Source organism: Ursus arctos, unplaced genomic scaffold, assembly GCF_023065955.2.
Source record: "Ursus arctos isolate Adak ecotype North America unplaced genomic scaffold, UrsArc2.0 scaffold_15, whole genome shotgun sequence".
Classification (NCBI taxonomy): domain Eukaryota; kingdom Metazoa; phylum Chordata; class Mammalia; order Carnivora; family Ursidae; genus Ursus; species Ursus arctos.
Window position 1 is genome coordinate 11,744,813 of NW_026622819.1, and position 12,994 is coordinate 11,757,806.

Sequence of the window (12,994 nt, forward strand, 5' to 3'; positions counted from 1 at the left end):
GAAATTGGTCAACTAAAATCACACAAAGATGTTAAGACTTCCCCGTCTAATTTGATTTGCAATGAACTTTAGAAATAGTTGAACAAAATGTTTGGGTAGATTGGCAATTTGGTAAATTTAGCAAGCCAATCCATTGGCTTCACCAGACTGGCCTAGCACCCAGCCATCGAAGGTCCATTATCTTCTTGGGACACTTCTTTCTCATCAAAAGGACTGTTGAGAAGACACATCCTCCCCTGGTTAGTGGTTCCTATTTTACCCCCAAATCTAGAATCCATGAAGGAATCACGGTAAATCTAGAGGGGCTAACGAGAGGCTGAGTTTCTGCAAGTTTGGTATTACCAGTGCCTTTCCCCAAGAGGAAGGAACGCTGTCCCTACGTCCTGACTGCAAGCTCGTCACCACCACCTTCAGCTGTGTTCCCCACAGTTGTCAGGCTTTAGGACACAGTGATTATCCCTGGGCTTCACAGTCAGTCACATAAGCGATGGAGACCACGGCCGTTTGCTTGGACCCCAGCACCAGCTCAGCCTTGCTGTTGGCAGCCCTGCCGCTGGCGTGGCTGAAGGCTGCTCTGCCGTGTCCCCTCCTCTGTGGGGCTGCCACGCCACAAGCTCTCGCAATGCAGCACACTATCCGAAGCCGTTCTTCCAAATCGACCTAAACTGCGTATGTTTTCAAACCATGTGTTCCTTTACCCCAAACAGCGGCTTGGGAGTCCGCAGTTACCTTGCTAACACGTTTGCATCATGTCTGCCCCTTTGCTGCCACCGAGGGGATCCCTTTTGATCTGACAGTTCTACCATTCTGCAGCTCATCTTTTCGATGGACTAAAGCTCCCCCTTTCCTCACACTCCCTGCCATCGAATGGCACCCATCAGCCCTTCTTCCTGAAGACAGCTCTGAGAGACTGAAAGGAAAAGGCTTCCAGAACACTTGTCCTTTTCCACTCTTCCCACCTCCTCCGTCCACCTTTATGGACATTTGATGCCTTTCTTGAAGGCAAGCTCCTGGATAAGAGCATGAAGACAAACCCACTGTTGGAGTAGGATAGATACTCTGAATTTGCATTGAAAATCTGTACTAGGGCGTGAATGACTACGTGCACTGTAGCACACTGAAATATTAGTCTCTTATTAACTGTCAAAAGTGACACAGCCGTATTTTTCACCGGCCAAGGCAGATGTTGACCCCCAAAATGTCAGGGTCTGAAGAGTGAGCCCATTCTGATGGAAAGATGGATTTTTTTTTTTTGTTCTAGACAGTACACATTTTCTCTCAAAAAGCAGTCAGCATCTCTGGGTCACCGAGTGTCTATGGAATCTGTGGGTTCAGCTCTTCTCAAAGACCCAAGGAGAAGAGCTAGTGAGCCCAAGGAAGCGGAGCTCTGGAAAGTGCTCTAATGCTAGGTGATGCACAGAAAGTTCTGGAACCATCCGCAAGCTCAGAGTTAGTATGTAATATCATCCACTGGAATAAACACAACGCGTGCTGCTCTTGAGTGTTTCAATGGCCTCTGCTACATTAATTCCCCGACGCTAAGAAGTTTCAAAGTTAAAAAAACAAAAATGGACTTGAGAGGAAAGGGCCTCTTAAAAGCTTTAAAAGTAGAATAAGCTGGGTATAAATAAGGAGACTGTTGTTCACCAGGGCGGGTGCCATTGGTAGCTTTGACTCAGGGTTAAGGCTTGCTGTGCACCTTCTGTGTCGGACAGGATGCGCGGCCCTGGGGGTAGAAGGGGGCTACGTCACACACCCTGACTTGGGCACTTTGGGGCCTACGCGGAGCAACAAATGCGAAGACTAAGTATGGAAAGTGCTACAAAAAGGAATGTACACATTACAGTGACAGCTTAACATTTAATTTAGGAAAGAAAAACCTGAAACAAATCCTGCACCTGAAGCTAACGTAACATGTGAGTCACTTATATTTCAATTTAAAAAGTCGCTTATGGGGGCGTCTGGGTGGCTCAGCCGGTGAAGTGTCTGCCTTCAGCTCAGGTCATGATCCCAGGTCCTGGGTTGGAGCCGAGAGTCAGGCTCCCTGCTCAGTGTGGAGTCTGCTTCTCTCTCTCCCTCTGCCCCTCCCCCTGCCCCCTCTCTCTCTCAAATAAATAAAATCTTTAAAAAAAAACTTGCTTACTTTTTTCCTATGTCTTTTTAAGGACAATTCCTGTAGCCAAGATGTTGGACTGACTGAACTGTTGTAAGGATAAGGTACGTGAGACACTTCATCAGCTGCAAACTCAAATACTATTGTTTTTAGTGTTAAAGAAACAGCCATTTCAAGCATGGTGCCCACGTCTGGAGGTTCAGGGCCAGACAGCTGTTGCTACTCCCTGGAAGCTTCACAATTTGGACAAAAGGGCCTGGAGAGTGGGCCTGCAAGGCTGGCTTCCGGCTGGTTCTATTACAGGAGACCGGGCGAGTCACCGATCCTCTCCGAGTCCTTTCCCTTCCGAAGAAACGAAGGGTTTTGACTTGGTTGTCTCCAAGTTTCCTCCCAGTGAAGGAGTCTGAGTCTCCATTTCTATGGGGAAAATCTACCCTGACGTATTCCACTTACAGGAAGGAGGATGGGATTAGAATAATGAAATAAATAAAATCTTTACATGGGAAATCTAAGCATTTTTCTAAATCATCACCACTTCAAAGCAAACCAGTTGCTTGTCTCAGAGGGGCAGATTATTGGCCGTGCAGCGACCGAGAGAAGGAATAGCCTTAAACCAAGCTGGCGAAGTCCTCCGTCCAACTCAACTGGAGCCAGGGGAAGATGTTTCACTAGAGGGAGCAGAGACAGAGAAGGTCAGACCTGGATCGCAGAGCCAGTGGCAACCACAGGCTTCTGGCGTTCAGTGAGGGATGAGGCCCAGGTCTCAGAACCTGGCGTCTGATTGGGCTCAACTTTTGACTTCCAATCATTTCCCATCGTCTCCAAAAGCTGAGGTCTGTTCCTGGAATAGAAACCTTCTCGGCTTTTTCTAAAATACTCTTTTAAACAGTTTCAAGGCTGCTCACTGTTTTCCTAATATTTTAGGGAACTATGGAAAAACTTGCACACCATAGAGAAATAACACAAATAGGGGAGCAAGGTTGCCTGGGGTAACCTGTCCCGACTACACAGGCGCCTTATCGGAGATTCCTCCTGGGTGATGGGACACCGGAAGATGCTCCTGACGCCCCTCCCCGCGCCCCTCCCCCAGTGTCAGGAGGGATGGACTGGAGGGAGGGGCAGGCTGTGGCAAAGGGGCCGCTGAGGACACAAGGTTACGATGCGCGATGTGACAGGCTATCAGCCTCGCGTGGCCCTTGTTACAACCTATTCAGGTGTGGGATCCGCGGACCAAAGATGAAGCTGTGGGCTTTGAGAAAATAGCCACTGAAGGTTTAAAATGTGTGGGGGGCTCGATTTTAAGGACCACTCCCAGGGCTCATCAAGCCAATGGTTCTTGTGATGACAGGAAGAGGGGCTAGAGCTCCCGAGAGCCTCTCATCAGTGTAACCAGCCCTTCTGCCCCGATGATGAGAGCTGCGCACCCCCGGCATTTCTGGAACACACTTGTACTTTACACACAGAGAATTTCTACAGGACTTACTAGGAAATGTGATGCCACAACAACAAACAAGGAAAACTGAACGGAGTTCAAAAGACCCGCATTTCCAGGCGCCTGGGTCGCTCAGTTGGTTGGGTGTCCGACTCTTGATTTTGCCTCAGGTCATGATCTCAAGGTCATGAGATCGAGCCCTGCCTGGTCTGATGCCGCGCTCAGCAGGAGTCTGCTTGGGATTTTCTCTCTCTGCCTCCCCCCCACAATCCAGCGCACTCTAAATAAACAAAATCTTAAAAAAACCAAAAACCTACATTTCTTTTGACCTCTTTGTCATCTCCATCTTTAGAACTCAAAGGGCATCGTCTACAATGCAAGTTTGTTTATAAATGTGTTTTTTTTTGTTATTATAAACAACCTTAAACTATATACCATGTGTTTTGGGTTATAGACCACGTACATATTTTTCCCATGTTTTTTGAACAGTATCTTCTACATTGAAATCACCCACGGGGGCTGACGGAGGGAGGATGGTGTTGTCACTTAGGCTGTGCACAGAGCACGGTGCCATCTGCGGAGGTCCACAGCTGCATCCTCGCGGGGGACGCAGGGCCTGGGCTAAGTACGTACCGAACGATGGGCAAGCAGACAGGACACGGCAGCAGCGTAAGTGTACTGGGAAAGGAACTTTTACTGGGGTAACTGAAGGAACACCAACTAAATTTGGAGACCGACAGGGATGTTTATACACTTGACCCTGGATGTTTAAAATGAGGTCAGAAGTTACTCGGTAAGACAAGAGTGTTATTAAAATGAAAGGCAAAGTCTGCCTTTCTTCAGCGTGTCAGAGGTCCCTGGAAATGCCAGAGGTCTACCCTTTATTCCTAGATTCAACGACCTCCTAAGGGGTACTGTTCGTATTTTGGGTGGTTAATTCATTTCGTATAACATCGCGGGATGGAATACAACACTCCCCCCTTTAAAATGGCCAGTGCCCGCTTTGCAAAACCCACGCACCGTGCTGCGGTCTCTCTCCTTACCGTGAGTGATAAGGCCATGCAGACAAACGTGAACTTCTTGATGTGGGCTGCGGTCACGGTGTTGCTTGTGCTCACCAGTTTGTTGCTGGGGTTATTCTAGGGGAAAAGAGGAGGACAGTGGTTATCCTTGGCTGATCGCACATGCCGCTTAAAGAGCGTCTTGTTTCGGTTTTATCTGATGTGTCTGAAGTACAGATGTCACCTGACAGCTGGGAAGACGGCTGTTACTTTGTTTCTCTTAGACAGCTGTCAGGTGGCTGGACGTGAACACGAACGAGAGTGAGTTGCAGATGGAACACTGGGCAGCCCCCCCTCCCCCGCCTAGTCCTAGTGTGGCCCCTGCTGGTCACCTGGCATCTCCTTGAAGCCGCAGCCCTGCTCAGTGACCTTTGGGGCCCTGTCCTCCCCACTAGTGGCCCGGAAGCTCGAGTGGGCATTCTCAGCCCTGCTTGCCCTGACTCCGACTTCCCCATTCATATTCCAGACAGAAGCTCTTGCTGTTCCCTAACATCCTTGGTGTTTTCCTGTTTCTGTGCTTTTGTTCCTCCTTGTCCTGTTGGATCTTCTGATTTTCAAAACCCCTCTTCAGTGGATGTCACTGGCACAGCCTGTTTCTCTCTTCCTCTCTCTCTCTTTCTTCCTTCCTTTTCTTTCTTTCTTTCTTTCTTTCTTTCTTTCTTTCTTTCTTTCTTTCTTTATTTCTTTCACAGAGAGAGAGAGACAGCCAGCGAGAGAGGCAACACAAGCTGGGGGAGTGGGAGAGGAAGAAGCAGGCTCCCAGCGGGGCAGGGAGCCCGATGTGGGGCTCGATCCCAGGATTCTGGGATCACGCCCTGAGCCGAAGGCAGACGCTTAACGACTGAGCCACCCAGGCGCCCCAGCCCATCTGTTTCTTACAGCCTCTCTGATCTTCTACTCCAGACTGCCCTGGAGCTCCCCTTCCTGGGATGCTGGGTGACCCTAGAGCTCTCCGGAGGTGGGTATGTATTCAGGGGGTATGCATGGAAGTGTGTGAGGTGGGCACTGGCTCTCTGAGGTAAAGGGCTGTGTACTTCACCCTACTCTTTCACTCCTGCAACTTAGCACCATCCTTCTTGAGTAGAGAAGGTGCCCATCTCTGTTAAACTTAATTTTAAGCAAAGAGTGCAGACAGCTCCAATGTCCTCTTGCATATTCCCGAGGCTTCCTGAGACCATCCCAGGGCCACTGCTAAGCACACCCATCAGTTGATCAAACTAGTGCATGGCCCCTCATCATGAAAATCAGTGAAGAAAAGACCACCCCCCTTCCCCACCTCCGTACGGATCCAGTCAGTCCCAGGGGTGACCGACGGAAGCAGCCCTGAGCACCTGGCTCGCTCTAGCTGAACGAAGGACACACGGGCACAGTGAGGACAGGTTCCACTTGGAAAAGAGCTTTTGATGGTTCCTTTACTTTGGAGGCTGTGGCGATCTCTCAATTCCTTTCCCCGAGATGCCGCCAGCACAAACCTTTGATTGAGTCTATGTTTTCCTAATTTCCAGCCTCTAAAGTAGAACTGCTTTTCTGAATAACAGATTTTATTTTTATAATTTTTATTTTGTTATATTAGTCACCATACAGTACATCCCCAGTTTTTGATGCAATGTTCCATGATTCATTATTTGCATATAACACCCAGTGCACCATGCAATATGTGCCCTCCTTAATACCCATCGCGGGCCTATCCCAATCCCCCAGCCCCTCCCCTCTGAAGCCCTCAGTTTGTTTCCCAGAGTCCACAGCCTCTCATGGTTCTGAATAACAGATTGCTGCTACAGCAAAGTGCAAGTCACAGTGGGTGGCTCTCTCCATCTCTGGTGCCCCAGGGGATCTGCGAGAGAGGTGCCCGGGTGGGCTCACCCCAAAGAATCAGGCAACCTCAAAGCATTCATGTCACTCATGGTGGGACAGCGGCACGTCACCTGTGTCACCCGTGGTGGGACAGCAGGGCGCCAGAGAGCCTTCAGGTGTGCTTTGAAAGAGCACAGATTTCTGCCAGCAGGGTTGGAATAAACTTGCCCGTATCATTAGACTGGCATCTGTGTTTGGCTTGTTTGCCCAATCTGCCTAGAAACAGACCCTTTCACAGATGATAACTGAACACTGGAGAGATTTTGTACGAGTGGAAAACGCTCCCAGCTGATATTTAGTGAGAGCCATCAAGAGTTATGCAAGAAATGTTAAATCCCTTATTCTGGAACGCACAAAGAGCCTAAGGATTTCAACTGTCAATGCAGCAAATTCTGCAAGTCCACACAGAGGTGTCTCAGATTTGGGTGAATAGATGCCATTCACACGGACGGCTTGGAGGAGCTCCCTGGAATGCCTGGAAACAATGAGGGAGGCTCCAAAAGGATTCTGAGTAACTCCAGCTGCTGGCCAGGGGTACGCTCGTTCAAGGGACTTTTTCATAGCACCTAACCTCTGTGATCACGAACAAAACCTGGTTTTTCTTGGATGCTGCTAGTGCAACTGTACAGTGCTGCAGGGTGAAGTTCTACTGTTTCAAGGTAGCCAAAAAAATTCCAGATGAGACTCTCCCAGCCAGGACGTTCTAAAACTTTAGTACCTGCTGTTCTCATCAAGTTTTATTATATAATCTGATTCTCCAAAAGCCAGAAATTTAGGAAGAAGACTTATATTCATCTTGGTTTTCTAGGATTTACTTCTTTTTTTTTTTTAAAGATTTTATTTATTTATTCGACAGAGATAGAGACAGCCAGCGAGAGAGGGAACACAAGCAGGGGGAGTGGGAGAGGAAGAAGCAGGCTCATAGAGGAAGAGCCTGATGTGGGGCTTGATCCCACAATGCCGGGATCACGCCCTGAGCCGAAGGCAGATGCTTAACCGCTGTGCCACCCAGGCGCCCCTCTAGGATTTACTTCTATACGCCTGTTCTTTAAAAGGAAAACAGCGATGCCTGTCAACAGATTGGATTAAACTGAGGCAAACAAGGACTGCAAGGAGAAAAATCTCCGGCGAGCCACTCACACCTTCTCAAAGTTTGCTCTCAACGGCCTGAGCATTTTTTAGGAGACGCTCTGCTTCCTGATGTTGCAAGACGCTGGCGTTTGAAATAGGTAGTGGGTCCAACTAATAGTCTATTGGGGAAGTTCCACCACCAGCAAGAGCCCTGGGCAACGCCACGGCTCTTATGTCATGGTAGGCAGCATGGTAGGAACCCCTAAAAAGTGAGCTGCCATTCACAGGTGAGTGTGGGCTGGGACGAGCGGCAGGTGACAGTGACAGGAAGAGCAGCGTGGGGGCTGTGCAGTGTAGAAGGGCATCACGGATGGGGACATGTGAACAGAGGTGTGTGTGTGTGTGGGTGGGTGGGTGAATGGGTGCACGAGTCCGCTGGTGGACCACAAGAAGGAGGAAGACTCAGAGTGGATGCTGTCTTTCCAGACTTGAGCCTGCACCCCACTTCATCCCTGTCTGAGACGCCTGGGGAGTGCTCTGGGTCAGGGTGCGAGATGGAGTGGAAACCTTTCTGGGGCTCCACTCCACAGGTCGTGCCCCCTCCAGAAGCCCATAAACAGCCACACATTTGAGAAGCTGGAGGCTATGTGGAAGAGAGAGCTAAGCTTACAGCCTGTGGCCGGGCCTTGCTTTGTGTGCCTTCCCAGGCTTTCCTAGGCCCATGCGAGTCTGGGAGTGTGTGGGAGTGGGGACAGGGAGGAGGGAGGCCAGCCTGAACCAGCCAGAACCCACACTGCCCGAGCTGCCAGAGCTCATCTGCTGGGGTCCCTAGCAAAGAGGCCTCCTCTCCTCATATCCCAGGGCTCTTGTTGGGATCAGATAAAATGATATCAGCAATGGCTCTGAGCTGGTTCTAGAGAAATTCAAGGCAAAAGAGTTGCTGTTACAAGTACAAGTGCAGGTAGGTTATGGGCTTCTTTCCTATTTTTCATTTCATTTTTTAAAAGATTTTATTTATTTATTTATTTGAGAGAGAGAGAGAGAGCGCGCACAAGCAGCGGGGAGGGGCAGCGGGAGAGGGAGAAATAGACTGTCCGCTGAGCAGGGAGCCCCATGCGGGACTCGATCCCAGGATCCTGAGATCATGACCTGAACCAAAGGCAGATGCTTAACCAACTGAGCCACCCAGTCTCCCCCCTATTTTTCATTGTAAAACATTGTATAGGGGTGCCGGGTGGCACAGTCGGTCAAGCGTCCGACTTGGTTTTGGCTCTGGTCGTGATCTCAGGCTTGTGAATTCAAGCCCGTGTTGGGCTCTGTGCTCAGCACAGAGTCTGCTTGAGTTTCTCTCTCCTTCTCCCTCTGCCCCCTGCTTGCTTTCTCTCTCTCTCTAAAATAAGCAAATAAATCTTTTAAAAAATTGTATACTATGTTTGGGGGTTATGTTTTGCTATAAATGTCTACAGGTTCAAGTCATTAAGTGTTAATGAACTAGACATCAATTCAATGACTGGTAGGACAGTCCGGACCCAGCCACAGGCTACAAGTCTGAAGGGTCGTGTGCCTGCCTAGGCTGCGTGAGCCGAGGCGGGAGGACAGAGCTGCCGTTAACAGAGGAGTTCAGCCGGAATAAGTCCCCCGCAACCTGGACCCAGGCCGGCTGCACGGACAGCTTCGGGGTGCATGGGCCCTGAGTACGCTTTAAGAGATCCATCCAGAAGCTTACGAGCTCAAATGCACAATCCTGTCTGTACCTTCACATCTGCTATGAGGTCAGCAAAGCGTTCGTTTAATTAAAAAAAAAAAAAAAGCCACAGAGACAAAATCCAATGTAATAAACTTTTTTGAGAATATATTTTCCCTTTGCAAAAAATTCAATAATTTCTCAATAGAAATAACCGAAAAGTGACCATAGTTTGGAGGACATTAGAGAATTAGCATCAAGGTAAGCTTAATTACTTCTGTTATTTTCTGAGAGAAATAGTCCACAATTACGTTTGACACCCCCCCCCTACACCACGTTCACCTCACAGAGGGAGGTGAGACCGGGAAATATCAGGGCGTTCCTCAGCGGAGACGCCTGTCTATCAAAAGCTAATTTTAAAGAGTGTTTCAGACACCACGCCGTACGGGTTCTCACCTTGTCAAAAGCCGGGTAGACAGCACGGATTTCCGTCAACCAGCCATATGGCATGTGACCCACAGGGTATGTGGCTGTCAAGATTGCCACTGCCTACAAGAGAAAGAGCCAGCAGAGTGAGTGTCGGCATCCCAGAGAGCATCTCCGTGGCTGCTCTTGCCACACGGCAGAGGGAAGCTGCCGTCAGTGCAGCCACCACAGACGGATCACTCGCACTGGGTGACAAGCACTGGTCATTGGCTCGACAAGCTACGATTTGAACCCAGGCCCACCAGACCAACATCTATGCTCTTTCCATTGAGCCAAATGGAGCCGTCCAGTCCAGCCCAACTCTGGAGTCCCGAAATGCGATTGTGAGGCCTCTCTGCTCTCCAGACAGTGGGCTCAGGGCCCACCTCTATGCCTCCATCCTGTCCTTCTGGGTGGCTGGCAGGGTGCCATCGTTGGGGGCTTTACGGTGCTCTCCTTCCAACTCAACCCACTTTTAATCTGTCCAGCCAGGCTAGCCCAACTTTGATTTTTAATTTAAGAAAACTAGATATTTCTTACGGAAACCAAACATGTTCTTCTGTGAAAATGAGAGCTTTTCTTCTTATGTGAATGAAAAGGAAGGAGCATGAAAACAAAGCATCAAACCCCACATTTTGGCAGAGTTCAGCTCTAGCTAGGAAAGGAGAAGTACAGGCTTCATCTATTGTAATGAACATCGCAGTGATGCCTGGAACGTGAGGTAAGTCCCCAGCTAGGTGAGGACACTGCTGTGTGGCGGAGTGGTGGACCCAAGGCGAACCTCCCCTTGGTCACCTTCCCGCTGTGCGAAGCAGGGACCCCCCGTCAGACCTGCCTTTCTGTTCCTCCGGCAGAACCATGAGAATAATGAGATCCATCACACAGGTTTGCTGGGAGTCCACGAAATGTGCATAAATGGTGGACACGGAGTAGATGATCAATGAATGTCTGCTCTGGACCCCACACGCTGTGTCTCAATGCCATTGAGGTCATTTTAGAAATGGCTCTACTGTATCCTTTACCTTGTGTTTTTTTTTTTTTTTTTTTTTTTTTTTTTTTTTTTTAAGGGGAAGGTGGAATTCTGGCACACAGTGATGGGGTTCACATACTTTTTTCCTGAGCAACTGAAACTGATGTCGTTACCTAAAAAAGCTGTTGGGTTACAAGAGCCACCCAAGATGACCTTTGGGATCCCAACACAAAATCCAGGAACAAACTGAGGCAGGAGAAAGCATCCTGCTTGTGATTTATGTGCTTCTCTTTCCAAGACCACATGAGCTGCTTCCCAGGACATGGAAACTGGCAGGAGATCCCAGGCTGGAGACAGGCTGACAGCGCATTCAAGGGTGACGTGGAAAGAGAAGGCCCTAATGAGCGGCCACCAGCCTTCCTGAAGGATCAGCAGTTCTAGGGACAGAATCAAGTCTCCAGAGGGCAGCGGAGGAGGAGACAAATGAAATAATTCCATTTGTTCATACCATAATTGAAAGATGGAAAAAGTGATTCAACTCTTTCTTTGGAGTGGTTGCCAGTTTCCAGATAAATTTCTTGAGTTGTGAGTGAGTAAATAATGGAGATCCTCATTTGGGGGAGGGCAGATTGCCAAAGAGCACACAGAGCCATGATGGGCCGGGGGTGGGGCGTGGTAGGTGCGGGAAGGCGGGGCAGGAACAGGTGAGAGTGGGCTGGGTCAGAATGGGGGCCCTGGGCCTCACGGTCTGGGCCTGGTCACGTCAGCGGCTGTATGGCACCGTCTGTGGTCTTCTGCCACCACGGTGAGGCCACCGACTTCACGGGGAAACAGAAAGCCCACTGGGCGGGAGTCAGAAAAATCTGGATTCAACTACCAGCCCGGCTTCTTGCTAGTTTTGTGCCCTTGCCTCAGATCTGGTCAACAAGAAGAATGAAGGAGATGTCTCCTTCCATACTCATAACAGTAAACAGTTACATGATTCTAAGATCCTCATGGCTCCTGAGTGTGAATGGGTCCCCGAATTTGATACCACAGAATTGCCCGAGCTCTCCTGACGAATCGGAAACAAGTCTGCATCCACCTCCCCGCAACCCCCACCCTTCACAAGGTGACCACGAGTGCCCCATCCCCGGAAACTGCCCTACCTCGGTAGCTGCAGAACTGCCACCGAGGTCCCGGGAAACAAAGAGGTTGACAATCGGCCGACTGATTCTCTGCGTAGCCAAGATGAGGGCCAAAGGCCACCAAAAGCTCAGCATCTTTCTTATGGTTGCATCTCCCTGCGTTAAGAAACGGAGATAAGAATTCACTAAACTCTAGAAGCAGAACAGAAAAAACAATGCGGAGCCAAAGCTTTTCCTTTCGATGTCAATCATGAGTCAATTCATTGTACTTAAAAATAATATAAGGAAAAGCCTCTGTAGCCAAGCCAATCTGAATTAAAATAAAACGTACAGTGTTATTAGAAATTAACTCAGACAGTTGGCAAGCTACCGTGAAGCCAAAACCCACATTTAAGTTTGATGGATCCAAACCACTGTTCTCCAAGCAGGGCAGCTCTAGCCCGGGCAGCACCCAATTCCACGGCCTGGGAAACGGGCTAGAAATTGGTTTTTGTTTAAATCACCAAGCTGACTGGCTAGAAGCCATGTCAGTAAGAGGTTAACTCTCAGAAGTAAAAAGAGAAAAATATTATAACTTTTTTTTGTAACCAGTCAGGTCACAAGTGGGCCTAATTATTTGGGTATAAATCTACCACCAAGGTTCTTATTCTCAAAGGTCTGACAGAAGTCACGTGAACGTTCAGGAGCATAAAAATAAAAGCACGGTCAAGAGAATGTGATTTATTCAGAATACGACAAAGCAAAGAGGTGTGCAATCTCTCCAGCCTGGCTTTTATGATTGGACTCTGGTTTGGATCCGTCGGAGGTTACGAGTTACGTCGTGGAACCGTGCCAGCCGCTTTCATTCCCCTTGCCGGGGGCTCAGTGGTCACAGATGCATTGCTACCATCAAGACCAATTTGGTGCAGTTGTCCTAGTGATGGAAACAACTACATCAGATTTTATCGACGGCCTGCCCTCAGCTCGAGGTAAGTGGTCAATACAATTATTGTTCTGACGCGCCAAGAGTCACCTGTGGTCAAGGGCGGGAGCAGAGGGTGGAGAGCGGGGATTTATTTGGGGCTACGCGGAAGCGTGGATATCGGCCTCACAGCTCGATGGAAACCAAGCCCAGGGATGTCTGGAACCGAAGGGTGGGCAAGAGTAGCACGTACATGTCAGGTACTGTTTGCACTTAGGATGAGAAAGTGCCGGGCCGCTCGTGGGGGATTATATTC

The 12,994-nt window shown here is 49.2% G+C and overlaps 1 protein-coding gene across 1 annotated transcript in view; it reads right to left on the reverse strand.

Annotated features, from left to right (window-relative positions):
- ANKH (ANKH inorganic pyrophosphate transport regulator) overlaps positions 1-12,994 on the reverse strand; it is a 129,914-nt gene that overhangs the window by 23,121 nt on the left and 93,799 nt on the right. The window contains exons 6-8 of the mRNA XM_026506712.4: positions 11,799-11,933; positions 9,672-9,764; positions 4,589-4,684 (exon numbers count right to left, since the gene is read on the reverse strand). Of these exons, the coding sequence (XP_026362497.1) occupies positions 4,589-4,684; positions 9,672-9,764; positions 11,799-11,933 (324 nt within the window). The remainder of the gene's footprint in view (positions 1-4,588; positions 4,685-9,671; positions 9,765-11,798; positions 11,934-12,994) is intronic.